Raw genomic sequence first — 19103 nt, 5'->3', positions numbered from 1 at the left:
ACCCTTTGCTTCACAGGCCCGTGCTCAATCCACTGAGCTAAACCAGCCAGGGCTGGTTGCAATTTTGATGTGGTTGTGGGAGGAGGCGAGCACAGCATTTACTTATTCTGCCATCTTTTTTTTTAAAGGTTTTACTTATTTTTATAGAGAGAAGGGAGGGAGAAAAGGAGAGAAACATCTCGCACTATGAGAGAGACATAGATTGATTGCCTCTCATACATACCCCAACTGGGACCAAACCTGCAACCCAGGCATGTACCCTGACTGAGAATTGAATGGGCAACCCTTTCACTTTGTTAGATGACACCCAACCAACTGAGTCACACCAGTCAGGGCCTACCCTGCCATCCTGACTGGAAGCCCTCTCCCTCTGGATTCTTTTTTTTTTTTAATCCTCACTTGATGATATGTTTTTATTGATTTTAGAGAGAGGTAGGGTGGGGGAAGAGGTGTACCTTGATGTGAGAGAGCAATATTGATCAGTTGCCTCCCGCATGCACCCCTACTGAGGATCAAACTTGCAACCTAGGTATGTGCCCTGACTAGGAACTGAACTTGCAATGTTTTTGGTGCATGGGACAATGCTCCAACCAACTGGGCCATCCGGCCAAGATCCCCTCCAGATTCTTAATTGCCATACTCTGGGTGCAGAACCTGCCCGGACTGTGTCTCTGCCCCTTCTACCATTCTGAATGTGTGAGGTAATATGTGAAGTAGGAAGAGGGGGAAGGATAATTGACTTCATTACCCATTGGCTTTGTGAAATATTGGGATACTGTCCCTCCCTCCCTCCCTCCCCCCCTTCCTTCTTGCCTTCCTTCCTTTTTACTTACCTGGGATATGCAGAGACTAGAAAGCCCTACCTTGTGTTGGTCATTTTCACTACACACACATAAATGATGCCTGGTAAATATGTGCTAGTTTAACTAGTTAGTGGACTGGAGTTCTTCCCATTGTACTCCAAACATTCCACTTCAGGTATTTTTCTGAAGTTACAAGAACAGTGGGAATGGGTCTTGAACATCATAAGTACTAAAGGAATATTGGCTGATTGATTCATTTGAGTGATCCTTGTCTGAAGCCTCGTCTCTGTTCTCTACATCAAGGAACATTTTCAGCTCAGTTCAATATAAGGATGTATTGCATGACTTAATGTACTGAGACTTGGGTGTGCTTTTGTATGGCTACAAAATACTTGAGCCCCAAACTCAAGAAGAGTTTAGTATTGTTCTAGAGCAGTGGTTTTCAACTGGGGGCAGTTTTTGTTCCCTAGAGGACATTTGACAATATCTGTAGACATTTTGGTTGTTGATTCTGCTTAGAAGCTACTGGCATCTAGTGGGTAGAGGCTAGGGATGCTGCCAAACATCCTCTCTACCCCCAAACAGAGAATTAGCCAGCCCAACATATCAGTAGTGCTGAGGTTGAGAAACTCTGACCTGAAAGGACAAGGCTGACAAATAGAGACAGAACTTTGAGGTTGGAAGGCTATACTGTTACTTAAAAGCAGAGCTGTTATTAAAGCTTAGGTCACCCTAGTATAATGTTCTGCCTGCTGTCATGGGGGCCATTTAGAGTCAAATGGCATTATATGACAGAATATTTTATTTAGCTTCACTCCTGTTAATCTGAATTTATACTTTTTGCTGTAGCCGTACTCAATTTTTTATATGTTTTGTAACTTCATATTCATGTTAGCCCCTGTCCTGAAACATTTCTCTTATTTCCTTATCTGGGTAACACATCTCCTCCAGAAAGTTTTCACTAATCTGTCACATCTCAGGAAGTTTTCACTAACCTGTCACATCTCAGGTTGGATTAGAAGCCACCTCTTTATTCTTCCATAGGTAGTCTTCAGCATCTCATAAAAAAGTTTCTGTTTTTATGTCTACCTTTCTCACTAGGCTGTGAGAATTGGGTTCATTTGTGGAAATTAGGTTCATTCTTGTCTCTTCATTGCCTAGCATAGACATGCAAAACAGTGTTAGTCGTAGACATGAGCCAAAGTAACTGGTTGGTTCCAGAAGGGAGAGATCACTGGGGATTAGAGTCCTGGGGAAGGCTCCATAGAGACTGTGACACTTGACGCTTCCTAGAATTCCTTCAAGGTATTGGTGAATGTGTGAGCACCTTATTTTGGGCAGGGACAGTTCTAAGACAGTAATGGATTTTTCTGGTTGTATCTTTCTACAGGTTGATATGTCACACCTCTCCCCAGAGGAGCAGTGGAGGTAAGTGTGACAGTGTGGGCCCCCAGGCTGGGAACCGCAAGGTAATCCAACTTGCGGTTGTATATCAACCCTTTTTTTGCTTCCTTGTCTATGGGAGGCAGTGACTCATGACCAGTAGGCTAAGTCTTTCGGGACTTTTTTTCTAGCACTTGGGTCACTTCTGGGTAGTTCCTTCGGTCCGGAGAAGTAAATACGTAATTGTACCAAATTCATCCATCTGGGTTTGAATACTAGTTCCACCGTTTCCTAACTATGTGTGGGCAAGTTACTTGATTTCTCACTGCCTTAGTTTTCTTCGTTTGTAAAATGAGGATCAAAACAGTGCCTGTACCTAATGGAGTTGTTGTGAAGACTAGCATATGTGAAATTCTTTGAATAGTGCCTGGCATGTAGTAAGCTTCCAGGAAATATTACCTGCTTCGACGATGATTATCATTATTATCATCATCATTATCCACAAAACAGGGCAGAGGGCTCTGACTAAGAAAACGGAAGATGTGCTTCTGATTTCAACTTGCTAGGAACTCGCTGTATAACCAGAGTGGGTCAGCATGTTATGATTTCTAATTAGTAAAGGTGTTTCAGTGTGCTTGCCCCACAAACTTCACAAGATGGCTGACCAATGAGCTGAAATCACCCAAATAAAATGTAATGATGAGAAAAAAATCCTTCTTTAGAATTAAAACTATTGATTGTAAAAATATAGAATGGCAAAAATATGAACTCATATGACAAACTCGGTGAGATTTTAGATGACTTTAAGGTTAATGTGCACCAGTTGTATACCTAAGCTACTGAAATAATTCAAATAATTTGGAAGATGTTCATAGGTTTCTATTTATACCATCTGCCTTAAGGGAGGGACAAAGCCATTGGTCTCCACTATGCTAAGGCCACACTGGGTGTTGTAGATGCTATATTATATGAAGATCTTTAGCTAGATGACGTTTAGAAAAGGGCAGCCAGGGTTAATGGTCTTCACATTGCGTTATATGAATAGTGTTTAAAAGTTCTAGAACTTGTAATTGAACAACAGTTAAAGAATAAAAGCTCTGGCCCTGACTGGTGTGGCTCAGTTTACTGAGCACCGGCCTGTGAACCAGGGAGTTTCCGGTTCAGTTCCCAGTCAGAGCACATGCCTGGGTTGTGGGCCAGGTCCTCAGTAGGGAGCGTGAGAAGTAACCACACATTAATGTGTCTCTCCTTCTCTTTCTTCTTCCCTTTCCCTCTCTTTAAAAATAGACAAATAAAGCTCTAGAAATAAAATGACTAGGAAAATGGTACTAGGAACAGTATAATTTTTGTTTTTATTTTTTTAAAATAAGATCATGAGAAATTGTTGAAGGGGCAGCATTGGGAAAGTAGAGTGAATATGTCCTTTATTATTCCAGGTATAGGTTTAGGTCCAAGGCATTGAAGCTGTAGGAAGATAGATTTTTATCTCATTATTAGAAACTTCTTCAATAGTCATGGTATATTGAGAGGTAGAGTACCTTCTGCCTCCTAAAGTGTTGGAATTTTATTCCTTCATAAGCACCTATGAGCATCTACAATGTGTCAGAGACCGCTGACACACTTCTAGGTTGGATTGCCTTCAGAGGCTTGTGTTCTCAAGCCAACAGAAGTATTCAAACAAAGGATGTCAAAAATAACTTTTGAATTGAGTGGGAAATAGATGACTTCTCTGGTCTTTGTTCTAGATCCTTTCTTTCATTGTTGTGCACACCCATTCAGTTATATATTGTCTGAAAACAAGAAACATATTTCTTGTTATCTTTATAACTCCCCACAGTCCTTAGGTTATTAAAGTGTTACCTCTCCTTTAATTTAGCTCATTCTCACAACACCCCTATGAGGAAGGCAGAAAAGATATGGTCTGCTTTTGATAAATGAAGAAGTTGTGATTTAGAGATGTTCATTTTCTTGGCCAGAGGCCACAGAAGTATGTCTGAAACGTAAAGTTATCTTTAACCCATTATCTTTTTGTCAGATTTTCCCACCCAGGATAGTGTTTTATGTAAAATGAACCCTTAGCTGCTGTGGCTGGCTGGCTGGCTCACTGACATTGGCTGCAGAAGAAAAAAGTGCACGGTGAACACCCTTACACTTAACCACCAAGATTCTACGATTAACTGCTTTATCGTTTATCTATAATTCATCCCACTGGGTTCTTCTTGCCTTTGGGAATTCCATGAAGTTACCATTTATGCTCTCCTTTCCTTCCCTCCCCAATACCGCTATATATGAAAAAATCTGTATAAAAACTCCTAACTACAGGCTACGTTAGTATTTAGTTTTGTCTAATTTCTTCATCATTCTTTTCCCTCAGCTGGTTCTTGACCCAGAGTGGTAGAAGTAACTATTCTCTGTTCTTAGAGAAAGCTTCCTGCTTTTATTGGCCAAGGAAGTAGCCTGCTGCCAATCCTCAGGGCAAGAGAATGCTGGCCTTAGCTTAAGTAAGAGTTTCCAGTTGTAGTGTTCTTGAGTCCTTGAGGAGGCTATTTACCTGTGGATGTTAATGGTGGAGTTACTCCTGAATTACTATAAAGTCAAAGCAGTCCAGATTTTTCAGGCTGTGACCAGTCTTCAGGATCCCTGTCCTGACAGAGAGGGTAAGACCAAAAAAAAAAAAGCAGAACTTTAACCCTGGAATTAGCATATGTTTACAGTATTACTCCTTTATTGGTATCATAAATACCATTGACTAAGAGTATGAGACTTTATGGCTATAATCTTCTCGTTGGGTTACTTTTTCCTTCCAGTGACAGGTCGAAGTAGGTCTGAAATGGGCAATGGCATAGGCTTCTCCTGGGATCTCTTTCCTGTTATAGGGAAGGTGTCAGCTGTATCTGTCATTGGGGGCAGGCAGCAGACCACCCACACTTAACCCAATAGCTGAGCTTGGTTATTGGGGGCCCACAGAACCCCTATTCTGTGCCAAAATGCCTGTCCTCTACGGCATGTGTTGCAAAGCACAAGAGTGGTCTGAACTATGGACTAGTAGGATATCCCTGGGAAGCACTACCCCTTCACCACCACACCATCCCTGGCCTGGCTAACCCCATCTGTTTGGCTTTCAGGGTCGAGCATGCACGCATGCATGCCAAGCACCGTGGTCACGAGGCCATGCATGCTGAAATGATCCTCATCCTCATTGCCACCTTGGTGGTGGCCCAGCTGCTCCTGGTACAGTGGAAGCAGAGGCATCCCCGCTCCTACAATGTAAGCCATTTTCACACTGTCTCTTCTTTGTCAGCCAGTAAGCTAGAGATCCTTCCTAAGTACTCTAGGATCTTGCCTAAACCAAACCACATATAGGCAGAGAAAAGACAGTAATAATGAACTTTACATGTGAATGGTGAATAGTGCGTGGTGAATGTGTGTTTAAGGTGTAATTAATTCAGAGGATGAAAACAGGGATAGAACATGAGACCACTTTTATGGCCAGAAAGGGCAGGCTCTTTCTCTTTTTTTTCTTTTTTAAGATTTTATTTATTTATCTTTAGAGGGGGAAGGAAGGAGAGAGGGAGAGAAATATCAATGTATTGTTGCCTCTCATGTGTCCCCTGATGGGAACTGGCCTGCAACCCAGGCATGTGCCCTGACTGGGAATTGAACTGCGATCCTCTGGTTCTCAGGCCCGTGCTCAATCCACTGAGCTACACCAGCCAGGGCAGCTCTTTCTTTTAAATATTCATTAAATATTTGGGACATATTCATGAAGGAAATATTCATTAGGAACTATTGAAATAGAGGGAGAAGTGATCACTTGCTTGGGAAGATCAAGCCTCTAATAAATCTTATGGGTAGGATTTACTTAATTTTTTGAAAAGGCAGTAATGAAGGATATAACAAAAATATATAAAACATACAGAGAACATACTCCTAAATGGCAGAAGTAAATCCTTCCTTATCAGCAATGACTTCAAATGTAAATGATTAAATTCTGTTAAAAGGTAGAAATTAACAGATTGGATTAAAAAACCTCAGGATCCATCTATATACTGTCTATAAGAGATTCACTTTAGATACAGGCACACAGATTGAAAGTAAAAGGATGGAAAAAGATATTCCATGTGTGACAACAAATTGGATATCCTAGAAGAAATGGATATATTCCTAGAAAAATATTATCTTCCCAGTCTGAATCATGAAGAAACAGCAAATGTGAATATACTGATTACTAGTAAGGGGATTGAATCAGTAATTTAAAAACTCCCCCAAAACAACAGTCCAGGACCAGATCATTTCCCTGGTGAATTCTGCCAAACATTCAAAGAAAATTTTAATAGATATTCTCAAACTCTTCCAAAAAATTGAAGAAGAGGGAATGTTCCCAAACTCATTTTCAAGGCCAGCATTATACACTGATACCAAAACTACACAAGAACACTACCCCCAAAAAAAGCACAGGCCAACACTGTTGACTAATATAGATGCAGAAATCTTTAGCAAAATATTAGCAAATCTAATTTAATAGTAAAGTGCAACTTTACACGATCAGATAGGATTTATTCCAGAGAAGCAGGAACGGTCCAGCATCTGCAGATCAATCAGTGCGATATGCGAGATTAGCAAAACGGAGGGTAAAAGTTACCATCTCCATAGATGCGGAAAAAGCTTCTGACAAAATTCAATATCTGTTTATGATTTAAACTCACAACAAAGTGGGTATAGAAAGAAAATACCTAGACAAAGTAAAGAGCATGTATGACAAACATTATATCAATGGTGAAGAGATGTAGACTTTCTCAGTTAGGAACAATACAAGTATGCCCATTCTCCGCTTTTATTCAACATAGTATTGGAAGTCTTAGATATAGCAGTTAGACAAGAAAAAGAAAAGGCATATAAATTGGAATGGAAGCAGTAATACTGTCATTATTGGCAGATAACATGATGCTATATGTAGAAAACCCAAAAGACTACCAAAGAACTGCTAGAAGTATCAGATGAATTCATTAGAGTTAGCAGGATACAAAAATCAATATGTAGAAATCCGTGATGTTTCTAGATATTAAAAACAAACTATCAGAAAGAAATTAACAATACCATTCATAGTTGTGTCAAAGAAGATAAGCTACCTAGGAATAAATGTAGCCAAGGTGGTATAAGACCTATACACTGCAAACTGTAAGATACTGATGAAATAAGTCAGGGAAGACACAAATAAACAGAAAGATACTCTGTTGTCATGGATTGGAAGAATTAATATTGTTAAAAATGTCAACGTTAGGCAAAGCAACCTACAGATTCAGTACAACTCCTTACAAAATTCCAGTGCCATTTTTTGTAGAACTAGAACAAACAATTCTAAAATTTATATGAAATTATAAAACATCCTGAGTAGCTAAAGCAATCTTGAGAAAGAACAATATTGAGAAAAGAACAAAACAAAGAAGAACAAATCACACTCATTTATTTTGAATTATACTCTAAATCTGTAGTAATCAAAACATGATAGTATTGGCATAAAACAGATCCTCAGTTCGATGGAGCAGATTTAAACCCACACATATATGGACAGTTAATTTACAGCGAAGGAGCCAAGAACTTACAATGGAGAAAGGTCACTCACTTCAGTGAATGGTGTTGGGAAAATTACACTGCCACATGAAAAGATTGAAACGAGACCACTGTTTTATACCATATACAAAAATTAACTTAAAATGAATTAATATCAAACCTGAAACCATAAAATTCCTAGAAAATAACATAGTCAATGAGCACCTTAATACTGGTCTTAGAAATGTCTTTGTGGATGTGATTTAAAAGGCAAAGGAAGCAAAAATAAAAATAAGTAAATGGGATTACTTCAAACTAAAGTGTTTCTTCATAGCAAAGGAAACCATCAATCAAATGGAAAGGCAGTCCAGTGAATGGGAGAAGATACTTGAAAAACCTACATCTAAGGGGTTAATATTCAGAAGAAGTGAAGAACTCACACAACTCAATAACATGAAGAAAAACAGGCCATTAAGAAATGGGCAGAGAATCTGATTAGACATTTTCCAAAGAAGACATACAAATGGCCAACAGGCACATGAAAAGATACTCAGCATCACTAATTATTGAGCAAACGCAAGTCAAAACCACAGTGAGATATCACTTCATACCTGTTACAATGACTGTTATCAAAAAGACAAGAAATAACAAGTGTTGGAGAGGATATGGAGAAAAGGGAACCCTTTTACACTGTTAATGGCAATGTAAACTGGATGCAGCCACTCTAGAAACAGTAAGCAGATTCCTGAAAAAAAAATACAGTTACCCTATGACCCAGCAGTTCCATTTCTGGGTATTTATCTGAAGAATACAAAAACACTGATTTGGAGAGATGAACACATTCCTATGTTTATTGCAGCACTATTTACAATAGCCAGGTTATGGAAACAATGTAAGCGTGCATCCATAGATGAGTGGGTAAAGAAGATGTAGTACACACACGCATATACACAATGGAATACTACTTAGTCATAGGAAAGCTGAAATCTTGCCATTTGCAACAACATGGATGGACCTTAAGGGTATGTGCTTATATCACTTATAAGTGATATAAGTCGGATGGAGAAAGACAAATATTATACTATAAAATTTCACTCATGTGGAATCTAAAAACAAACGAATAAACAAAGGACAACAAAAACAAACTCATACAGAGAACAGGTTGGTGGTTAGCAAGGAGAAAGGGGTCTGGGGGTGGATGAAATGGTGAGAGGGTCCATTGTATGGACCCTTCCAGGTGGGGTAACCCTGGCCCCTCTGCTTCCTCCTCAGGAACGAACCTCTGTAAGGCACAGAGTGTTAGAAAATCAGTTGTGTCAGTCACGAGTTAATCCTTAACAGGAAGTATGGCTGTAGCCTAATAAGGCTAGTTGTGTAAAGAACCTGCACAGTCGTCTCCTTACTTCACTGCCATGCCCTGTAAACATTGTTCTGAACTTCACTGCTAAGAGGAGATGCAAACACTATGGCATATTGAGAAATTTAAACCTATGTGTTTAGAAATTTAGCAAAGGAAATCTTTAATTTTTTGCTTTGTGCTGCTGTCAATAATCTGTATTAGTTTTGTTAAAATTTTTATTGTGCACAAGAATATTGTTAGTGCTTTAATTAAAATACTAACTTTGAGAAAAGAAAAATTGCCCAAGATGCCTGTACATAATGGCATCGCCTGTCTTTTTTCAAGCTTATCAGAAGTTGAAGCGGTTTGCCTTGGAGACAGTATAATTCAGTGGAGTCAGACCACTGTAGCTCCAGTAGCCAGCTCTCCCATTTCTTAGCTATATTTTATATGTCTCTGAGCCTCAGTGTTTGGGGCTCAGTTGGGTTGTGAAGTTGGGTTGTGAAGATTATATAAAATTGTATGGCCAAATGTTTTGTAAATACTAAAGCTAATGTTAGTAACTATTACTGTCACTCCTAAGAGAAAAAACTCAAGACAAAAATATCTCCAGGTGCTATTTTAGGTAGAAAAGAAATATGAATTATTTTTGAGGGCAAATTCATGTAGAATACACTATATTAACCATTTTAAGTATATAATTCACTGGCGTTTAGCATATCCGCAGTGTTGTGCCACTACTGCCGCTAGTTACAGAACATTTTCATTACGGCACAGGAAGTGCTGTACCCATTACGCAGTCACACCTCAGTTTCCCCTCTCACCAGACTCTGGCAGCCACGAATCTACTTTCTCTGTATTTGCCTCTTCTGGATATTCACATAAATCAAATAATACAATAGGTAGCCTGCCATTTTTCATATAACATAATTTAACATAATTTGTGCCTGTCTTCTTTCATATAGCATGTTTTTCAGGTTCAATGTCGTAGTATCTATCAGTATTTCACTCCTTTTTGTGGTTGGATAATGTTCCATTGAGTGGAGATACTGTGTTTTGCTTATGCATTTATCAGTTGATGGGCATTTGGGTTGTTGCCATGGTTTTTGGCTGTTGTGAATAGTGCTGCTGTGAGCATTCATTATAAGTTTTCATTTGAACATCTAATTTCAATTCTTGGATATATCCTGGGGTAGAATTTCTGGTCATACATAACTGTTTAACTTTATGAGGAACTGCTGAATGATTTTCCATAGTAGCTGCATCATTTTACCTCTTGACCCACAATAGGTTCCAGTTTCTCCACACTCTCACCAAGACTTACTCTCTCTCTCTCTTTTTATTATAGCCATTCTAGTGGTACGAAGTAGTATCTCATTGTAGTTTTGATTATATTTCCCTAATGACTCATGATGTTGAGCATTATTTGTTGTATTTATTGGCCATTTGAATATCTTCTTGGGAGAAATGTCTATTCAAGTTTTTTGTCCATTTTTAATGGGATTTTATGTTTTTTTGTTGTTGCATTTGTGAGAGTTCTTTTTTAAGTTTCATTTTTAAATTACAGTTGACATTTAATATTATTTTGTATTAGTTTTAGGTAGTGATTAGATAGTGATATACTTTACAAAATGATCCCACATATTTCCAGTAACAACCTGGCACCATACATAGTTATTACAATATTATTGACTATATATAAGGAGGGACCCCCCCCCAAAAAAAAACTGGAATTATCTACTAAAGGGTGGGCCCCATATAGTACACCCTATAGTCTCACCCTAGGCTTCCTCCACTAGGTAAGTGTTCTGGGATCCCATCTGTATCATTGTACCGTCTGGCACTGTTGTGAGAGAGGCTGTGTTCAGCTTCAGTGAATTTTTTTTGAAGATTCTTTGAATGCTTAGGCCCATTTCATGATGGGTGATTTACCAGTGTGTCTACCCACACCACTGAGTGTCAGCAGTTTTTTACCAAAAATAGCATGATCATCCACCCGATCTTGTCCCAACTGACTTGTTTTGGTATCTCTAGGTGGAAAAAGTCCTCAAAGGGAAACATTTTGACAATGTGGATGAGGTGAAACAAAAAACTGCAGAAGCACCTTTAAAAGGCATCAAAGTTAATGAGTTCAAAACTGTTTTGAGCAATGGAAAAAACATCTAGATAAGTGTATTGCATCAAATGGAGCGTACTTTGAAGGTGATTGAAGTTTAAACATGTAAGAATAAATATACAATTTTTTACAAATAAATTCAAATTTTGGGGGTTTTCCCCCTGGTATATTCTCTGTTGTATTTTCCCAATGACTATTTCCCCAAAACTACTGATTTGCACTTTTTAATCCCTCACCAAGCCCCCCAAGCCTTTTTCCTTCTGGCCACTAGCAGTCTGTTTTCTGCATCTATCAGCCTGTTTCTATGTTGTTTGTTTATTTTGTTCTTCAGATTCCACATACCGGTGAAATTGTATGGCATTTGTCTTTCTCTGTGTTGCTTATTTCACTTAGCATAATACACTTGAGATCCATCTATGCTGTTGCAAATGGTAAGATTTCGTTCTTTTTTATGGCTGAATAGTATTCCATTATACATATGTACTGCCACTTTTTTATTTACTCGTCTGTTGATGGGCACTTGGATTGCTTTCATAATTTGGCGATTGTAAATAAAGCTGCAACAAACATAGGGTTGCATATATTCTTTTGAACTACCATTTTGATTTTCTTTGGATGTACCCAGAGGTGGAATCACTGGGTCATAAGGCAGTTCTATTTTTAATTTTTTAAGGAACCTTCATATTGTTTTCCAAAGTGGCTGCACCAGTTTGCAATCTCACCAACAATGCATGAAGGTTCCCTTTTCATAGGAAGTTTTTTTATATGGTCTGAATACTAGACCATTATTAGATATATGCTTTTTTTCATTCTATAGGTTGCTTTCTCACTTTCTTTATAGTGTCCTTTGATGCATAAACATCTATCGGTTTGATGAAGTCCAGTTTTTCTTTTTATATTTGCCATACAACACTGTAAATTTAAGATGTCAACATTTAATATGATACATTTATATATTGTAATATGGTAGCCATTGTAGTGGTATTTAGTGCCTCTATCACATTACATAACTATTTTTTCTTTTTAGTGGTTGGAATAATTAAGTTCTAGTTTCTTAGCAAGTTTGATGATTAGAACAATATTGTCTGTATTCATTATATGGTTGACCCTAAACAGTACTGGGGTTAGGGGTGTTGACCCCAATGCAGCTGAAAATCTGCATATAACTTTTGAATCCCCAAACATTTTACTCCCCTCTTGGTATTTATGGGGGATTCATTCTTAGACCCCCATGGATACCAAAATCTGCTATCTCAAGCCCCTCATATAAAATGACCCAAAACAGTGCATACAATTAGTTGGCCCTTACTGTTGGCCAAAAAGTTTGTTCAGTTGCCATCAGTTGGCTCTAGTAGTGCTTAGCTGTCATAAACTTCATTTGAACCAGTTTTGTTAGATCGTATGGTGACAGCTGTTCATATCAATGTATGTTAAAAAAAGCTTAACAATTTTTAATAGTTGAAGGTGTGAGGCAAAACATAAAGCATGTGTGAATGGTTCCCTGGAAACCACAGTAACTGAAGTAAGAGGCAGTGGTGGATTTGATTCGGGGGCAGGAATGGTGGTGTGAGTGGTTGGAATTAGAATGAATTTTGTGAAGTGGACTGAGATTGCAGTGTGAGTGTAAGAGATGAAGCAAGGATTTTTCCTTGTTTTCAGACCTGACAACTGAACTTCCAGCCAAGACGGAGGCATAGGTAGACACACTTCGCCTCCTCACACAACCTTAAGAAGAATCACAACTAACTTCAAAACAAAAAACAACTGGAACTGCCAAAAATTGAACTCTATGGAAGTCTGACAACCAAGGATTAAAAGAAGAAATACTTGTCCAGATGGGGAAAAGGAGCAGAGAGAGCAGAAACGGGGGCAGTTATTACGCTTTGTTATTTCAGGAAAGGTAAAAATGCAACTGAAACACAAAAAAGATTTGTTCAGTGAATGGAGAAGGTGCTGTGACTGATTGAATGTGTCGAAAGCAGCTAGCAGAATCTTATGCTGGAGATTTGTCTGTAGACAGTGCTTCGTGGTTTGGGTAGACCAGTTGACAGTGATCAAATCAGGACATTAATTGGGAACAATTAATGTTATATCACACAGGAGATAGCCGACATACTCAAAATATCCAAATGAAGTGTTGGAAATCCTTTGCACCAGCTTGGTTATGTTCGTTGCTTTGATGTTTGGGTTCCACATAAGTGAAAAAAATCTTCTCGACCATATTTCCACATGTAATTTTCTATGTAAATATAAAACAGAAATGTTCCATTTTTAAAACAAATTGTGATGGGCAATGGAAAGTGGATACTTTACAATAATGTGGAACGGAAGAGATCTCAGAGCAAATGGAATGAACCATTCCAAAGGGTGGTCTTCATCCAGAGAAGGTGATGTTGTGTATATGGTGGGATTGGAAGGGAGTCCTCTCTTATGAACTCCTTCCGGAAAACCAAATGCTTAATTTCAGTTAAGTACTGCTTCCAATTGCATCAACTGAAAGTAGCACTCGATGAAAAGCGTCCAGAATTAGTGAACAGAAAACACATAATCTTCCATTGGGATAATGCAGGACTGCATGTTTCTTCAATGACCAGGCTAAAACTGTTATAACTTGGCTGGGAAGTTCTGATTCACCTGCTGTACTCATCAGACATTGCGCCTTCGGATTTCCTTTTTTTTTCTTTCTGGTCTTTACAAAATTCTCTTAATGGAAAAAAGTTCAATTTTGCAATCTTCCAGGATGGAAGACTACAGAAGGCACCTTAGAACAGCTCTTTGCTCAAAAAGATAAAAAGTTTGGGATAGATGCAATTATGAAGTTGCCTGAAAGATGGCAGAAGGTGGTGGAACAAAACAGTGAATGCATTGTTCAATAAAGTTATTGGTGAAAAATGAAAAATGTCTTATTTTTACTTAAACTCAAACAGGCTTTTTGGTCAACCCAATATCTGCTGAATTCCAGCCATGGAGAGAAAATACTTGGGTTGGTTGAGTCCATGGATGCAAAATCTGGGGATATGGTGGGGTGACTGTGTATTTATTGAAAAAAATCTCTGCATTCATGGATCCACTTAGGACCCATGCAGTCCAAACCCAAGTTGTTCAACAGGCAACTGTACTGTGCTATCGCTCTCCAAGGCTTATTTACTGCTTGTTCCAAGTTTATACCTTAAACCTATTTTTTCTTTTGTTGCTTGTGCTTTTAGTGCCATATTTAAGAATCCACTGGTAAATCCAAGATTACTAAGATTTACCTCTGTTTTCTTTGAAGAGTATTATCCTTTTATTTCTTACATTTAGGTCTCTGATCCATTTTAAGTAAATTCTTTGTAAATGATGTGAGGTAAGGGGCTAACTTCATTCTTTTGCCAATTGTCCTAGCACATTTGTTGAAGAGACTTATTTCTCCATTGAATGGTCTTGGCATTTTTGTCAAAAATCAGTGACCATAGATGCATGCTTTTACTTTTGTGCTCTCAGTTATATTTCATTTAAATATATGCCTGTGCTCATGATAATACCACACTTTTGATTGATGTAGCAGTGCAATAAGTTCTGAAATTGGGAAGCGGGAGTTCTCTAAATTTGTTCTTTTTCAGGATTGTTTTGGCTATTCAGGATTCTTTGCAATTCTTTATTAATTTGAAGATCACCTTTTCAATTTCTGGGGCATAGGGAGGGAGATAAACCATCCCTACGGCTCCCTTGAGCTTTTGATAAGGATTGCACTGAATCTGTAGATTGCTTTGGGAGTGTTGCCATCTTAATATTAATCTTTGCATTCATGAACACAGGTTTTCTTTTCATTTATTTAGGTCTTATACTTTATTATTTTTTAAATTTTTATTTATTTATTTTAGAGGGAAAGGGAGGGAGACAGAGGGAAACATCAACGTGCCATTGCCTCTCACACGCCCCCTACTGGGAACCTGACTGGGCCTGCAACCCAGACATGTGCCCTGACTGAATCAAACCAGCGACCCTTTGATTCTCAGTCCGGCACTCAGTCCACTGAGCCACACCAGCCAGGGCTTATTTAGGCCTTTAAAGATTTCTTTTATTAACTAATGTTTTGTAGTTTCCAATGCACATCTTGCACCTTTTTGGTTAAATTTATTCCTAAGTATTCTTTTTGATGCTATTGTGAATGGAATTTTTTTCTTAATTTTCTTTTTGGGTTGTTTATTGTAAATGTGTAGAAATACAACTGACTGTGTGTTGATTCTGTATCTTGCAACTTTGCTGGATTTTTTAACTCTGATAGTTTTTCTGTGGATTTTGAGTATTTTCAATATATAAGGTCATGTCCTCTGCTTTACTTCTTTCACAGTTAGATACCTTTTGCTTCCTTTTCTTGCCCAATTGTTCTGGCTAAAACTTCCAGTACAATGCTGAATAGTGTCACATGAACGCAAAAGAGCGTGGAAGCTTTGCTAGAAAGAATAACAAAGGGACTTAGAGTGTGCTGACTACAAACATACCTAGGCAGAATCCCAGAAGTGTTCTGAAGAAGAAAGGAAAGTTGAGAGTTCTTGTAGTAAAAGTCACATCCTTGAGAATAATCAGTCCTGCATTCTAGGTGCTGGGATTAGGTCTAGGACTGTTATCAGTCAGATGTCAGGCTTTCTGGGCGATGGATGCCAGGTGGTCTGCTGGATGGTTGCTAGGAAGTCTAGTCACATCCTGAGTCCTTTAGGGCAGCGGTACCCAATCTTTTTGGCACCAGGGATGGGTTTCACGGAAGAGAGTTTTTCTGTGGAGGGGTACTGGAGGTGGGGACAGGAAGTGGAGCTCAGGCGGTATAATGGAGTGGAGCTTCCCTTGCTCACTAGCCACTCACCTCCTGCTGTGCAGCCTGGTTCCTAATATGCTACAGACCCGTATCGGTCTGCAGCCCCAAGGTTGGACACCTCTGCTTTAGGGGGTAGTCAAAGGGTTATCTGTAGGTAAATAAATTTTCAGGCATTGACACAGGACTGCAAAGTTCAAAAGTTTAAGTTTTTAAAAGTTTAAGTTTTCAGGCTAGTTAACACAAGAAATCTAATTGTTTCCTCATTTCTCAACCTTCATAATGTTAGTAGTTTAGCAGTTTGATCAAAGTGACTCCCTTTTGTGTTTTCCCTCTTTCACTCTTTCCTCAGCGGTGATGGTGACACGGGCATCAGTGTCATTTTCCTGGTCTTGAGAAAGCTTTCTGTTTTGAACTTTGTATATGTTAGCTGTGGGTATTCTATAAATGCCTTTTATCATGTCAAGGAAGTTCCCTTCTGTTCCTAGTTTGTTAACTGTTTTTATTACAGATGGGTGTTGGATTTCTCAAATGCTTTTTCTACATTGTTGAGACGATCATATGCATTCCTGGAATAAATCCCACTAGGTCATGGTGTATAATCCTTTTAATGTGCCTCTGGATTCAGTTTGTTAGTGTTTTGGTTAGGATTTTTGCCTCTAGGATTCAAAAATCATGTGTTTGTCTTGCTTTATTATCAGGGTAATGCTGACCTCATAGAATGTATTAGAAAATATTACCTTCTTTTTTATTTTGTGAAGAACAATTTTGGATGAAAAGCTTTGACGTGGGAATCGGGTGATCTAAGACCTATTTCTCAAACCTCTGGTAGTTAGCGATGGACCTTGGACAAATTACTTCCTTCCTTTTTTTTTTTTTTTAACATCTACCGTAGTCGGGTTCTTTTCACAGAGATTCCTTTTATTTATTTTTTTTAAGATTTTATTTATTTATCTTTAGAGGGGAAGGAGAGAGGGAGAGAAACATCAATGTATGGTTGCCTTTTGTGTGTCCCTTGCTGGGAGTTGGCCTGCAAGGAACCAGCCTGCAACCCAGGCATGTGCCCTGACTGGGAATCGAACCGCGATCGTCTGGTTCGCAGGTCCGAGCTCAATCCACTGAGCTACGCCAGCCAGGGCTTAATTACTTTCTTTCTTTTAGCCTTTCTTTCCTCATTCTGATGTTTCATCTTTAAAGTAACAGTTTAAGCCCGTCGATGTATCTCTCACACATGATATTTCTGTCCCTTTCTTCCTCCCTTCCCCTCTCTCTAAAAAAATAGTCTACAAAAAAATAAGGTAACAGTTTAAGGCTAGATGATTGCTGAAGTCTCTTTCATCTTTAAAGTATGTTTTCATGACTGTTCTTTGTAACTCCAAAGGTCCAAATTAAAGCTAAGGAATGAGTTTTAAGAATGCAGCTCTGGCTGGTGTGGCTCAGTATGAATTGAGCATTGGCTTGCAAACCAAAGATTCGCTGGTTTAATTCCCAGTGAGGGCACATGCCTGGTTTGTGAGCCAGGTCCCCAGTAGGGGGCACACAAGGGGCAACCACACATTGATGTTTCTCTCTTTCTCTTTCTCCCTCCCTTCCCCTCTCTCTAAATAAAAAAAAATCTTTTTAAAAATAAAAATAAATGAAAATAGAAGTGAAAAAGGATGCAGATTTCAGCTAAGTATTATAAAGAAATGTTCACCAGTGAAAACTGTTCCACAGTGGAATTAACTGTCTTTTTAAAAAGATTTTATTTATTTATTTTTAGAGAGGGGAAGGGAGGGAGAAAGAGAGAGAGAGAAACATCAATATGTGGTTGCCTCCTGAGTGCCCCCTCCTGGGGACCTGGCCCACAACCCAGGCATGTGCCCTGACTGGGAATTGAACCAGTGACCCTTTGGTTAGTAGGCTGGTGCTCAGTCTGCTGAGCCGTACCAGCCAGGGCGGAATGAACTGTCTTAAAAGGGCATGATCTTCCCATCACAGGCTATTTTTTTTTAAATTAGGAACTAGACAACTCCATCAGGGATGTGTGAAGGCGATTTTTGTGATTTGGGGTTTTTTTTTTTTTTTGAATGGCTGGATTTATTCTCAGCTTTAAAATCTATACCTTATTGAATGAGCAAAAGCGATAAAGGCCTGTCTTGTTCTTAGAGGACAAAGCTGACCTGTCTAGAGACGAAGGATAAGGTTTCATTCTGTTTTTGTTTTTGTTCTGATTATGAATGTTATATATTCATTTAAAAATTTTCAAACAATATGTATGTGACATAGAAATCAAAAGTGTCCTGAGAGAACCACGCCCAGCAGTTTGTTAAGCTTGCAGATTTTTTCTACTAATATTTATAAATTTTAGGTGTTTATGATATCTGCTAGGTTCTACAACATTTCCTACCCTAGGACTATATCTTAAAATATTTATCCATGTTAGTATGTATGTCATTCTCTTTTAAATAGATTTTTTAGAAGTATTAACTTCTGTTTACAGACATGTTAATTAACATTTTATCACTGTCAGAACAATGATTTATAGACTTCTTACATATATAATCTGCATAACTTGGCAAGCATTTCCATAAAATACATTTCTAGAAATGAAATTGCTGGATTAAGAGAGTTTTATTTGATTATTAGTGGATCTTTTTAAATTGCCCTCGAGAAAAGTTATCAGAGTTAAGAATCCCACCAACAGCCCTGGCTGGTGTAGCTCAGTGGATTGAGCACGGGCCTGTGAACCAGACAATCGTGGTTCGATTCCCAGTCAGGGCACATTCCTGGGTTGCAGGCCAGTTCCCAGCAGGGGATGCATAAGAAGTAACCATACATTGATGTTTCTCTTCCTCTCTCCTTCCCTTCCCCTCTAAGGACAAATAAATAAAATATTTAAAAAAAAAAAAAAAGAATCCCACCAACAGAGATTAGCAGTATTAGCCCAGTGTTAGAGAGTGGATGGGGAATCATCAGTGTTCTTAGTCTTTGCCAGTCTAATAGGGTGAAAATATCTAATTTATTAAGTAAATTAGTGAGGCCAAGCATGTTTTCATACTGATCATTTGGTTTCTTCTGTCAGTTGTTCATAATGTTGATTAGTTTATAGACATGATATTTTAATTTTTATCATGGTAATAT

The 19103-nt window shown here is 38.5% G+C and overlaps 1 protein-coding gene across 1 annotated transcript in view; it reads left to right on the top strand.

Annotated features, from left to right (window-relative positions):
* Positions 1–19103, top strand: part of RNF121 (ring finger protein 121) — a 78423-nt gene that overhangs the window by 25839 nt on the left and 33481 nt on the right. The window contains exons 2-3 of the mRNA XM_037068680.1: positions 2194–2231; positions 5312–5453. Of these exons, the coding sequence (XP_036924575.1) occupies positions 2194–2231; positions 5312–5453 (180 nt within the window). The remainder of the gene's footprint in view (positions 1–2193; positions 2232–5311; positions 5454–19103) is intronic.

This window comes from Sturnira hondurensis, unplaced genomic scaffold (assembly GCF_014824575.4).
Source record: "Sturnira hondurensis isolate 20B ecotype Veracruz unplaced genomic scaffold, ASM1482457v3 Scaffold0017746, whole genome shotgun sequence".
NCBI classification, from domain to species: domain Eukaryota; kingdom Metazoa; phylum Chordata; class Mammalia; order Chiroptera; family Phyllostomidae; genus Sturnira; species Sturnira hondurensis.
Note: the sequence above shows the minus strand (reverse complement) of the source record. Positions and strands in the feature narration are given on the sequence as shown.